Genomic DNA, 13,821 nt, shown 5'->3' on the forward strand with positions numbered 1-13,821 from the left:
GTAATATATTTGCTTCTCTTCAGATATTTCTAGTGGCTCCTGGAATGTTTAATGTGAAGAGTATTCGAGATTTATTGGTATGGCAGTCTGTCTTTAGAGTAGCGTAGGATATACTTTTCTTTGTCTCAGAATACTTTAAAAACAAAGTTTTCATAAATACCATATGTTAAAAATAGCTCTGATTCGACCTGTCGATAAATAACTTGCTGTGATGTTGTCATGGTGATGTTGCCTAAGATGGTGGCACGTCTTCTCACGCAAATCCGGGTGGCTCTCGGCGCGTCAGTGCAGCGGGGCGTCTTCCAGCAGTGCAGAACGCCAGAAGAATGCTTCTAAGTTGAAAGGACTATGACGGAGATAAGGACGTAATCAGGAATATCAGGTACGTACATGTTTTTCCATTTTCTTTTGAAAGATGGCTCGAGCACAATTTGAAACTTCAGTTGATCAACTGCCTCACTGCGATTATTACAAGTGGCAAAGTCAAAGTGCACGCAAAACAAAAATTGAAAATATCTCGAAGTCCCAATGACTGGCAATTCAAATGCAAATACTCATCTACGCAAAATGTCTCATTTACAGTCTACCTGCCTTCAAACTTCCGTGGCTAAAGAACACAGAGTAGCTTTCCACAGGTTGACTTTTAGACCTCCAGGCAAACTCAGGCTGCGACAGACATTTAAAGTAGAAATTAACTTTGAATCTGAAAGTCTCGTATTCAAAGTGTACGGCTGGAGTTTGTTGGGGAAAATAAAAGACGATCTTTGCCAGTATTCAACATTCACAGGTCGAGTAATTCAAGCACTATGGGAGAAACTGTTATCACATTTCTTGTAGATGCAAACTGTTCACACACACTGCTTTTCCTTAACGTTTTCTTTTCTTTTAAATGATAATTAACATGAGGAGTGTGAAGCGCCCGGAGCAGGCTGTCCCGATATTAGTGGACACTGGTGGGGCTAAACGGGCGTTTTTCTCCTTATTATTTTCTTTAAAGTTGCTTTGCTTTGTTACTTGAATGAAAAAAAAAAAAAGTTTTGTAGAATTGTAGGTTTCCTCACCTTCAGTAGATGAACGCAGGTTTTCTCATCTACATTGGATTTCTTTCCAAAAGATACAGGATTTCATCTCAAGCGTGTCATCCCAAGCGTCGCCAAAATATTGTAAGGTAAATGGTACATATGACTAGAGGTAGCCAAGTATTTCAATGTAGATCGTTTATTAGTCAAGTTCCAAGATAGTAGTTACAAGTTCCAAGCTAATTCAAGAGCTGGTTCAAAGCTGGAACAGAGCCCCACCAGGAGCTGTATCTTCGCTGCTCAGCCCACTCTCTCTAACTGTCATTCTTCTCCTCCACCAGGCACACCAACATTCTACGCAGTCATCACTCATTCCAAGGTTCCATACATACTCACATACACACTGGCTGAGCAGCATAAATGTATGTACAACAGATTCACAAATTGAGCTTCCGACCATTGATCTCCCTCCAGAGTCCCTACCTTTTGTAGTAGTGCTTGCTGGGGTCCCACCCTTAATCCAGGGGAAAAATGAGGATCATTCTGATCTCAAAAATAAATGCATAAATTGTGCTGTAGAACACATCTGCAGTGGGATGCCAGCTTGCTCTAATTCCCAAATCCTTCCCCTTCATTTATCGTATTTCTATCCCACTCCATGGGCGAGGAATGGCCAGAGTAGAGGTGTTCAGTATGAAGGGGGCCAAAATAACCAAACACATAGACTCCAACAGGGGAGAAGGACCTGGGAGGGTTTTGATTCGTATATCCCTCAGCCATTAATATTTCCCCTAAGAAACAGGTTCAGCACATTAGAACAGGTAGACTGACTCCCTGGGAGGAAAGACTGCATATTGTTAAAAGGGCATACCTTAGATAACTGTGAAACCACACCCAGGGAAAGTGCTGTCATCAGACCTCAGGTTAATCTAACAGCAGTGCATGACTTGCCCGATGATGCTAGGATGGCCTCGATTGAGAGGGTACAAAATCAGGAGACAGACACATTAAATGTTGCACTAGTAAACGGTGAAACCAGGGAAGGGATTAACAATTACATGGTTTTGACTGACACTAGTGGCTTGGAGAGTAGTAATAGGAAGAGTGGTAATAGGAATCTGTCTGTAAATGATGGGGTTTCAGATGGTTGTATAAAAATTCTGTCATGGAATGTGGCCGGTTTGAAAAACAAGCTGCTTTTGCCTGAGTGGAGCTCCTTTATGGCAAATCACGACATCTGTATGATGCAAGAAACATGGGCACTGGAGGCTAGTGCAAGGCCCGGTTATTCAACATTTGATATCTTAGCTACGACTAAGAGTAGGGGGCGACCATCGGGAGGCCTATCAATATGGGTGGGTACACATTTAGGTGTCCAGGCTGTTCAAATACCCACTAATTCTCTTGAAGTCCAGTGTGTTCTCTTAACCGTCCAAAATAGGCCCCAGGTGGCCATAATAAACATGTATTCACGGCCAGTTAAATATTGGCAGGAATCTGTTACAATTGATGTATTAAAGGATTTCATCCAGGTACTGGACCCCTCAACAGTCATAGTGCTTGGTGGTGACTTCAATTGCCAGTTTGAGCCCCTTGTTAATGTTGAGTTGGCTGAACAGGAAGATGAGGACCTTTTTTGGCATGTACTTGACCCACAGATTCCACCTGTCAGGGCATGGACCCAGTTGGTCCTCCAAATAAAATCATTGTCCCTCGCAACGTCCTTGCGGGCGTGCAATGGGAGGCTGGATCCTGATAGACCGGGGTCTGCTACATTCAATAGAATGGAACAAAACTCAATTATCGACTAAATAATGATGGAGTTTAAATACTGGGATAGACTGAAGGAATTTAAAATCTTCCCTAGGCATGACAGTGACCACAATGCCCTTGTACTAACACTCAAACCTGGGAGTTTTGGGTTGACAAACCCTGGACCTGAAATTAATTCTATTTTGTTGCCTCTCACGGTAGCAAATAATAGGCGCAGGGTTAAATGGCCTTATTTCCAGGACTCTCCTATTAAACTCGCTGAAATTTACAAGATAGTTATACCTCTGATTTCTGCGATGGAGGACCTGGGCCCTCAGGGTAGAACTGTGGAAACCCATGAGCAACTGGCTGCTGCCCTAGTGGATGTGTTTAGCCCTGTGAGTGGGAATAAACCCCACCAGGTTAAGACACAGCCCTTGTATGGCGACACCTGTAGGAAGGTAAAAAAAGAACTCCTCCTGGCAATTAAAAACAAAGACAGAGCTGGAATTAGAACTCTACGACTGCTCTATAAAAAGGCTACCACTATGGGAAAAAGGGATTGGGAGGAAAACAGGTGGGAAGAGCTTAGATTAGCTCTCTCATCTAAGGACTCTAAGTCCTTCTGGACCATCGTTACAGCAGGGATGGGCGGGGGTACCCTCGCCATATCCCCAAACATAGCACCTTCAGCTTGGGAGGCTGACTATGGCGCATTATATGAGCCAGAATCTGTGCCCCCCCCCCCCCGGTTTTGAACTATGTCAGGCAACGCCTGAGACCATTACTCTGAAGGAGGTTGAGTTTGCACTACTCAGGCTACTACCAAATAAAGCCCCCGAGCTTGACAAACTACCTGGGGATTTATTTCGCTCCCAACCCAAAATATGGGCACCATACTTGGCTATCCTATTTAACGCTATCCTCTCTAGGAACGATCCACCGGGTACTTGGTTGGGAGCCGAGATCGTCCCCATCTATAAGAAAGGCTGCCCGTTAATTCCATCTAATTATAGGCCCATTAGTCTTATTGATACATCTCAAAAGCTAATGGGCAGGATTATCCTGGACAGGATCCTTGGGTGGGTGGAAGAAAACAAAATATTGTCCATACTCCAGGCAGGATTTAGGACCGGTATCTCAACCCTGGGCCAAATATTCCGGCTCCAGACCCTATTCTGGAAAACGGCAAAAGTGGAGGGAGGTAGCCTCTACGTTGTCTTTGTTGATCTACGGGCCACTGTCGACCTTGTCCCTAGGGAAAAGTTGTGGCAAGTTTTAGCATCCTTAGGCCTCCCGCCCTATCTATTGGACATTTTAAAGAGATTACATACTGGAAATTATGCCCGAGTCCGATGTGGGAGGTAAGGAGAACTTTCATCACCTTTTCCAGTTTTAAACGGTGTACGCCAAGGTTGTGTCCTGGCCCCCACACTGTTCTGCCTTTAAATAAATGGGCTTGTGGAACATCTAAATGGGGCTCTAGACAATGACGCACCGAGGTTGGCTACTGGGAGGGTGCCCGCTCTGATGTTTGCGGATGACACACTGTTGTTATCCAAAACATCATCGGGCATCCAGCGGATTTTGGACGGATTTGCAACATTTTGTGCTCTGCGTGGATTGGAGGTCAACTTAGAGAAGACCAAGTATATGATATTTAATCCACAGAGACAGACCCGCCCAAATCCTGTTCTTAATTATAAACCTCTGGAATGTGTTAAAACTTGTGTCTATTTGGGTATTACCCTGACGGAAGATTTTGATTGGGGCTGTCAGATCTCCAAGTCAGCCCTAAGGCTAACAAAAATAGTAGGGGGTATCAGTAAGCTCCATAGAACATCTTATTTCAAACCGGCTGGTCCGGTCCTTGAAATTTATCGACTTCAGGCGAGAACAGCCTCAACGTATGGTGCCGAACTTTGGGGACATAAAAACATATCAAACCTTTTAAGGGTGGAACATTGTTTTATGAGGAACTTGGTGGGTCTACCACAAAGTACACCTCTTATCCCTCTAAGATTTGATTTGGGCCTGGAATCAATGGAGAACCTGGTAGTTGCACGGCCTTTGCTTTATTGGAAGAGGCTCTGGTCGGTCCCCGAGCTGGCCCCCTATAGAACTGAATTCCTGGAGATCTGGGGCCTTTTAAGAAACAAAAACATTCCCTGTCTTAATTACATCAAGGTCCTTAGTGCCCGGGTAGGATTGTCCAACCTATGGAGACACCGGAGGTGAGCTGCCCGGGGACATCTAGACTGGAAATTAAAAATTTGTTGAAGCACTACAACTGTGAAGCCCTACAAAGATTATCTACCTTGGGTAGGCTGTCTGCAGAATACCTCCTAGTAAAAGTGGAACCACTATTTGAGGAATTCCTAGATAAAATTCAACCTCCACTAGGGAGGAAACTTTATATACAATTAAGGCATGGCAGCCTACCACTCAGGGCATTTACATCAAAATGGGCACATTTGAAGAACGGCACATGCCCAGCTTGTAATTATAAACTAGAAGATGTCCCCCACGTTCTGTTCTTCTGCCCTGCGTATCTCGCAATATGGAAATGCTGGCTGATTCCACATGGGGTTTAGACACTGTAATCAGGCCTGTAGGGTTTTAATGTATGACACCTCCCCCCAATAGTATTTGCTGTATCCCGTTTTCTATTTGGTGTGTGCCGCAGAAGGAAACGTTTTCTATAACCTCCGTGTTTTAAATCATGTATTTGAACATTCTCTGGTTCTTGATAACTGTGTGTTTAATTGATTTTTATTCTAAATACGGATATTTATTTTTTTATAGTGACTGTGCTTTGTATGTATTTTATCTGCACTTTTATGGTCCTCCGGACCGAAATAAAGTTATCAAATGAAATGATAAGTGTCTCCTTTCTCTTGTGGTTTTTGGGGTATTTCAATGTGTCTCCAGGGTTTTACTCCCACTGATCAATGGGGTGCCGCAGAAAAGCATCTCAGCACTCCTCACGCAGCGCCGGTTTGCTGTGAATACTGCAGCCATTTTTGTGTACGGTACAAGCCTCCGCACACGAGAGGGCACTCTCCATCCGATTTGAACCATAGCGGCGCACTGAAAACCTCGGTGACAAGGCAGTTCTGTTTGAATACTCAGAGTTTTTCTGCCTCAAGAGCCTTTGCTCACAGCACCTGGAGACAGACGCCTCTATTGGGGTCTGTACAGGCTAGTGCTCACAGCTAGATAGCGGTGTGGATTTCCGCATGGGTCCGTTTTTTTGCCCCTTTGGACATCTCAGCCCAATTACTATCTGTGACGCTACACCTGGGGTCTGTACATAGCAAGCAGGTCCAACACTTTCCCAAACACTTAGGGGACATCCCAGGTGCACTGCCCATAGATATCTAAGGGCACAATTATCAAGGGCCAGAAGCTCTATAAGTGCTGTTCCACAGCACCACACTGCAGCTCAGACTGCCAGTATAATTGAACCGGAACCTTCCAAGGCCTCCAAATGCATCAGACTATATAGAGTAAGAGGGGAAGCTCTCCCTATTTCCCTTTCGAAAATGAGTTCTGTGACGCTGTGGATGTATGGATAGAAAAAGCTATCGCCTCGGCAAGCACTCCTTTAGAGCACAAACTCCTTAAGCTGGCGACCTGGCAGTCTGAATCGCTTACTTTATTGAATATCCCACCCACTTTGCATGCCTTCGCCTCAAACAGGTGTTTTTGTCTCACTCCGTAACCTCTGAGATAGCAGAGTCTCAATCCCTTATCTCACTAGGGAGTGCACCGGGAGGAACTACACCCCCTTTGAGGCGTAGGACTCCCAGGCAGATAACTCACGAAGATTCCAACGGTGACCCAGGCCCTTCAAGGCCACTGCGTCCCTCTCCGGACCTTTGAGCTACTCCCCATCTCACATCCCGTCTGCAGATACCTCCGACAAGGTAGACCCAGGTGACATGATACATACCCATTTTTCTGAATGGGCTCTAGAGAAGAAAGTAGCAACCTACATTGCAGGCAGTCTGAGGAAACCATTGGAAAACAAATCTGGTTCATCGAAGGGCAGCATGTTCTCTCCCTTCGCTCGAAGACAAAGTGGCACTAACTCTAAACATTGATGCCAAAGTAACTACCTTTAGTTGGCGGTCCTGCCAGGATACATTACTTAACATTACAGGACCCCTCATGAAAATCTGCGACAAGGCTGAAGAGGATAAACAATCAGATTCCATCATCTCCCCAGACATCGTATCTGGTTGGGCATAATGCACAATCATTTTCAGTGAGCTGTCTACTGAGCGCAGGAGATCTCTCCTAATCAAGGTGGACCCTAAGCTGAGAGATCTTGTGTCCTCAGAAGCGGGTCCCATTGCACACGGCCGGCTGTTTGAAGACCCCTTTGTTAAAGACTGGGCAAATGTATCTATACATTTACTTCACTGGAGAAAGCACAGGTATCCATGAAGCACGTCTTGAACCCGTCGGATTTCCCAAGGGACCTTCGCGGTAGAGGGCACTTGGTTGGCGGTATGCCCACAACTGGCGCAAAGGCTCTCAACATGATCAATGGAAAGACACATCCATGTTCGTCGGTTTCTATCCTTTGTCTTATGGACACTTGGTATTGTGGACAAATTGCACAAATTGCTCCCGAAGGAGCATCTCGGCGCTGTGATGAACTACGGGAAAAGGACAATCTAAAATAGCCAGGTCTTTAGCCTCTTGTTGAAAGAGGTAAAATCAGGGCAAGAACGAGGGCCAAAGGAAGCTTGTTGCACTGATATGGTGCATCATAGGAAATTGATCTGCCCCCATATCTTGAGGTATGGATGCGAGGAATCACCAAGAACGACTTGCTCAATGATTTCAAGCATCTAGAAGGGAGATAGGGGTTTCTTCCAGGAAGCCAGGTACAATGAACTCCAGGGGAGAAATTAGCAACCTACGTTGCAGCAGACAGAGGAAACTGTTGGAAAAAGAGACCCAGGCTTGTCTAAGGGCAGAATGTCAAAAGCGGCCGAGGAGAACAGTGAGGACACTTTCATGGCAATGGCTCTGGTAAGTTTTCTCCCTCCTTCTCAACTAAAAGTGGGAGGGTGCTTGGCTCAGGTTGCAGACAACTGGGGACATCTCATGTCAGATGCATGGGTCCTCCAAACAATAAAAGGCTTCCATATAGTGTTTTATTGCACTCCGGTGGAAACGCAATTCACCCGTTCCCTTGCACTATCAGAACGAGACTCTCTCCTGATCTCTCAGGAAGTGGAGGAATTGCTGAACAAAGGAGCTATAACGCCTACCACTCAGCACCGCAAGGGTTTCGTTAGTAACCTTTTACTGGATAACAAAAGGGACGAAGGTCGTCGTCCAGTTATTAATCTACGAGAGTTCAAATAATGGCTAGTTTACCGCCACTTTCAAATGGAGGGAATCCACCTCCTACGGGATATCCTACGTCCTTCAGACTGGATGAGTCTGGACTTGAAGTATGCATATCTCACAATCCCTATCCTTTGTATACAGCAAAGATTTCTACAGCTCATATGGGCAGAGATGACAATAGAATTCTCCTCCCTGCCATCTGATCTCTCCTCCGCTCCATGGTGTTTCCCCAAGGTGCTGAAGCCAGTCATGGAACACCTATGGGCTCAAGGTGTGATAGTCTATCTGGACGATGTCCTCCTTTGGACTAATGTCTGGAGAGACTTCAGGAACAATTTCAGACAACAGTACTTCTTTTGGAAAGCTTGGGCTGTATCTTCAAGGTGAAGAAGTTGTTTTTAATGTCATCGTTAAGAACCAAGTTTCTGGGGTTTGTCATAAACTCCTACCCAGCCAGTTTTCATTTGACCTGCTATCTCCGGCTCCCGTCCACCACCCTTAGCACAGTCCTCGCCTCGCTCACTCTCGCATAGACTGTCCAGGGACGAGCTAGTTTCCATTAACGTTTGCAGCAGCATAGCTCCCTCAGCAGAAATAGTGAGAGAAAGCGGCAGATCTCTGTAGCACTCAAGTCAGCCAGTGTGCTCAGTGTTTCCAGTCTCCAGCTTACCCTTGTTACTTTGGACGAGTGACCCAGAGTCCCAAAAGGTCAATCCCACACTGCTAACACGTTAGATTTATATATGCCCTCTCCCAAGCATAACTTTTGGCCCGGAGAAGTTGGGTCATTTGGAAGGCCCTCACCACACTGCCTGCCCGTCTCTTCCTAATTTCTCCTTCTCTCTCATTTCTTTACTTCTCTTCCATTCACCCTCCCTGGATTGCAGCTTCTCTGTCCATCTGTCTCATCCTCCAACACCAAACAGGAGAGAGTTAGAGGTGGGGAGGCCAATGTGAAGGAAAAACTAAAAAGATAAGTTGTGTGTGTGATGAGAGTTCACCAACGCCTCTCTTTCACCACGCACCCCCCTCTCTCCCTTTTTCTTCTTCTATCACCACTGTCTCTCTCTCTTACCACAGACCTGGTCACCCTCTTTTTCTGTGTTCCTCTCAGCTTCCCCTCTTCTACCCTTACTCTTAATGAGGTAATTAAGCCTAGATCTCCCTCTTAGGATTTTTATTTTAGTTTCCCCCTCTTTCTGCTAAATGCCATATGTTGGAATCCACGTCCACGTTGCTTCTTTCCCCCACCCTTTACTTCTCCCCACCCTCTGCTTCCCTCCATTCTATGCCACTGCACTCCACACTGCACCAGACTCCTCTATGTCACTAACTTTTATCCATGCTGGTGTACAACATGGCTAAAAACACATTAGCGCAGCCAATAACTCTTGTATAGGCGAGACCTATTAGCTTTGCCAATGCTTGTTGGTTATAGCCACTATTTAATACAGGGAGTGTGTACAAGGGTGTGAACTGGAATATGCCACTGCTGTTCACTTTGATTTTGCCTTGATATAGTTTTAAAGTATACTTTCACGTATGGGATGAAGGTTTGCCTAGCTCAAAGGTAGGGTGGTATATGCCCTTTGGGTTCGCACCACTGTCTTCATAATTCCCTGGAGGCTGCAACGGGACAATGGTTTTGTCACCTTGTGAAGGACTTGAACATTTTGAAATTGTGAAACATTAATAAAAAATAGACAAGAATGTCCACCATGAGCGAAGGCAAAAAGTCAATGCTTTGGCCAACCTTGACCAATAAGTATATCCAAATGTACAAACAGAAAAAGGCCTGACAACGTGGCTTCTGGTATTGCTCTTTCTAAATATGGCTTGACTTTGAGATCCTTAGTTGTTTTCTGTGTGCATATGATATTTAAGCTAAGCACAACAACGTATGGGAAAACATTTTTTAACACAATATATCATATTATGTACAGTATAGCATACAAAGGATTGAGAATATAGTTTCCCAAATTTACCTCCGAGTCTAAAAGGATGTTTTCTGGCTTCAAGTCCCTAAAGAACAAATACAAAACATACCCAAATTAGTTCCAATCGTCATAGGAAAATGAATAGCAACCAGATGCTACCAGAAGCAACAGTCTTACCTGTATACAATTTCTATGGAATGTAAGTAGCCTAAAGCACTGGCTATTTCTGCGGCGTAAAATTTGGCTCTTGGTTCGGCAAAGGTGCGTTCTCTTTGCAAGTGAAAAAACAGCTGTAAACAAGCAAATGTACACTGTAAGTTGCGAATTGTTTTGCATGCCAAACCTCTATGAACAGTTACTGTATCGAACAGATGGAATACATTATGAACCCACATTCCATTCTCTTCGACAAAAATATAAATCGCTATTCTCAAGACGTGAAACATGCTATTACCATCAGAATTATTACCCAACCTGGAAAAAATAAGCAACAGTAAAGGTACCTAGTACAATTTTCTTTTACCCCCAGAAAATCAACCCCAGACGATTTAAACTGCCACGCTCTTTGACAGTAGTATACCACATTTTCGGGAAAGCTTGAGAAAAAACAGAACATTCCAGCCTCCCCAAATCTTGCCTAGGAAAGTAGGGCCTGAAAGGGATTGACAATAGGCAGATTGCATCTGGTGCAGCTCATGGGCTTAGAACAAGGGGCGGGCCTGCCATTCAGCGCCTTGAGGAGCTGTGGCGCAGCTCATGGGCTTAGAACAAGAGGCGGGATTGCCATTCAGCGCCTTGAGGAGCTGTGGCGCAGCTCATGGGCTTAGAACAAGGGGCGGGCCTGCCATTCCGCGCCTTGAGGAGCTGTGGCGCAGCTCATGGGCTTAGAACAAGGGGCGGGCCTGCCATTCAGCGTCTTGAGGAGCTGTGGCGCAGCTCATGGGCTTAGACCAAGGGGCGGGCCTGCCATTCAGCGCCTTGAGGAGCTGTGGCGCAGCTCATGGGCTTAGAACAAGGGGCGGGATTGCCATTCAGCGCCTTGAGGAGCTGTGGCGCAGCTCATGGGCTTAGAACAAGGGGCGGGCCTGCCATTCAGCGCCTTGAGCAGCTGTGGATGGTTCAGAAGAGAGCAAGCGGTTGAGCCTTACTGCGCTTTATGCACAAATGCGCGCTGCTCAGACTCTGGGTGCACGTTACCCGGTTCCTGCTTCTTGCAGTGCATCAGCGGCAGACACGCGCATGCCCAGGCCCCGCTGTGGTGCCAATAAGTGACACTATAGCGCTTTCACAATTGAAAGTGAGCGGCTTCATGAATTCCTGTCACGGGTCAAGCCGGAGAACTTTATTACAACATTACTACTCAGTGGTTTGCAGTGACACGTTTAAAGAATTTCTGACTTGTGCTAGTTAGGCCTCACTGCCAACTTGTCCAAAATGGACGTCACATCAGGTTTACTCTCGGTTTGAATGTCTACCTGATACTACGTGCAGTAACATGTGGATTTGTTAATTCCCGATTAAACTGCCTTAGAAAAAGGCCTTATGTAACAATTTCCCAAGGACTTTCTGCTTGCATTTTGCCTTCATTCACACTGGCTGACTGTTGTTTATGTAAGTACTTTGTTCTGCCAGTTCCAGGTGACAGTGTGTCAGAAGGGCTGAATCCAGTGCTTAATTTGAGTCGGTGGGGGCCATAGGCATTCATTTTTGAGGGTCAACACTTATTTTTCCTCATCAGACATTTCCTGAGAACAAGAAAGGAAAGAGCACACAAACGGGAAAGCAGGAACCTTCAAAAGTGAGATAAAAGGTCACGTGGTGCCTGGTTGAAGATTATAGAGGCCTGAGGAGGATTAAAGACTATGCAGTCTTGGTATTCAGAGTGCTGACATTTAAAAGCGCTGGCTGCAGGCGCGGGCGAACCACTTTGGACACTGGAAACTCGTTATTTTACAAATAAAGCATAGGCTGCATCATTATTAATGTAATGGGTTACTGGTAAGGGGGTAGGGTTATGTAACAATGCATTGATCTGTAATCTGATATGTTGTAAATGGAATTCCTAGCTCCCACTACAATGGCTTTGATTTCTTATGGGGAAAATAGCTATATAAAACCTTGAGTTTGGAGTTGAGCCAGATCTTTTTGTTCTCTTCTAGGGATGATGCCCAATTTCTTACTGATTTTGCCGCACATTTGAGACTTCGTCAATTTCTGAATTTTCCTAGTATTCTGCATTGTTCTTATTACCTTGAGCCTTTATAGCAATGCTTTTATGCAGTTAAATGATTGGTTGAATCTGCATTTTACTATTTCTATATTGTACCTTTTAACTGTTGCAATAACCCTTCATGGTTCCTCTAAATTCCGCTCCAGAACTTACTTTACGAGTCAGTCCTTTATTTAGCATTATTTTTAAACGCTGTTTAGAAACTTACCTCTGGGACACACTGACTTGTGATGAGAAGTTAACACCGTTCCCGATCCACCCAACTCTTGGGCATACACTGAACTGTAAAAGTTTAGGGGTACAGTGTGCCCACAATCTCAACAGTAGTTCAAGCCCAGCATTCATTTCTGGGCTGCTACATAACATAAAGGGCTTGTTTGGTGCAATGATTTCAACACGCCTGCCCTTTTTGTAGTCTGGGACAGAGCTGGCCTCGCCTAGCATCACCAATTATAGAAGGAAATAAAAGCATCACCAATTATAGAAGGAAATAAAATAACCATTCCCTTAATGTGTTATGGTGCCTGTGTTAGAAATGGGGTTTCTGTTTGGCTAGGGTATACACCTAATCCAGGCAGAGCCCACTGCTCTACCCAGGCCAAGTAAATTACCCACCAAAAATAATCTGTGCTCACACTCTGGTAGCTTGGCGCCGAGCAATCAGGCTTATCATGAGAGGCAATATGTAAAGCGAATGTGCAACACACTTGCACAGTAATGCAATAATACTCCACACAGGATTATATTAAAATATCTTATTGTATTACAACCACATTGCTTCCAAAACTACAAAAATCCACTGAGTAAACACGTTATTCTTTTTTAATTAATCAAAGCAGAGCTTTAAAATGTGCGAGTGTTTTGAAAAAGCATGTATTTCCCAACTATGAGGAGCGCAGTATAGTAATGCTGGGACCTCTTAGGTCCGATTCAGGTAATTCACCAAGTCTCTATTTTATACGGCTGTGGGGAAGCGGCACCTAAACAAACGAGGCAGGCGGTCCATAGCAACCACCCGGTGGGTTCCCACCGACACAGTACCTTTCTCAATGCCGCTGCTGGGGTTCGTTCATGGCATCCAGACCCAATGTCACGCTCAGGCCTCCTAGGCTGGGGGTGGAAGTCTGTGTAGATGCCTTTGGCATCACTCGACCTGCGCGCTTGACGAGAAGGGCCACGCTGAGGGATTCCCTTGGTGCAGCATGGAATTTAATGCACCTCGCTCTGCTGACAGGGACGCACCAAGGCAATGATTCTCACAGTGCAGTAGGTTGTTGAAAGCAGATGAGCCGGCTGACTGCTGCATCCTCGCAGTGTGAGATTGATTAAGGGAGACGAGGCAGCTGATCCTTGTGGTTCTGGTGGGGAAGGCAGTATTGAGCAGTACAGACATACGAGCAGAGTCTCAGTTTTGAACCAAACACGGCGAGCTGTGCTCACTCCGACAGTCCCCCACACAAAGGGGTTTTCTCTTCTTAGGGCAGCACGTTCGTGGTTGCTGGAAAAGTCCTGC

At 45.4% G+C, this 13,821-nt stretch overlaps 1 protein-coding gene and 1 long non-coding RNA gene across 4 annotated transcripts in view; one reads left to right on the forward strand and one right to left on the reverse strand.

Moving 5' to 3' along the window:
- LOC144828763 (uncharacterized) overlaps positions 1 to 13,821 on the forward strand; it is a 442,674-nt gene that overhangs the window by 254,041 nt on the left and 174,812 nt on the right. The window lies entirely within an intron of this gene.
- The window catches only part of SGK3 (serum/glucocorticoid regulated kinase family member 3), a 517,133-nt gene that overhangs the window by 202,123 nt on the left and 301,189 nt on the right, over positions 1 to 13,821 (reverse strand). For all 3 annotated transcript variants that reach the window (XM_078687207.1, XM_078687206.1, XM_078687205.1), the window contains 2 exons: positions 10,256 to 10,368; positions 10,127 to 10,163 (listed from right to left, as the gene is read on the reverse strand). In XM_078687207.1, coding sequence (XP_078543333.1) covers positions 10,127 to 10,163; positions 10,256 to 10,368 — 150 coding nt within the window. The remainder of the gene's footprint in view (positions 1 to 10,126; positions 10,164 to 10,255; positions 10,369 to 13,821) is intronic.

This window comes from Lissotriton helveticus, chromosome 4_1 (assembly GCF_964261635.1).
Source record: "Lissotriton helveticus chromosome 4_1, aLisHel1.1, whole genome shotgun sequence".
NCBI lineage: Eukaryota > Metazoa > Chordata > Amphibia > Caudata > Salamandridae > Lissotriton > Lissotriton helveticus.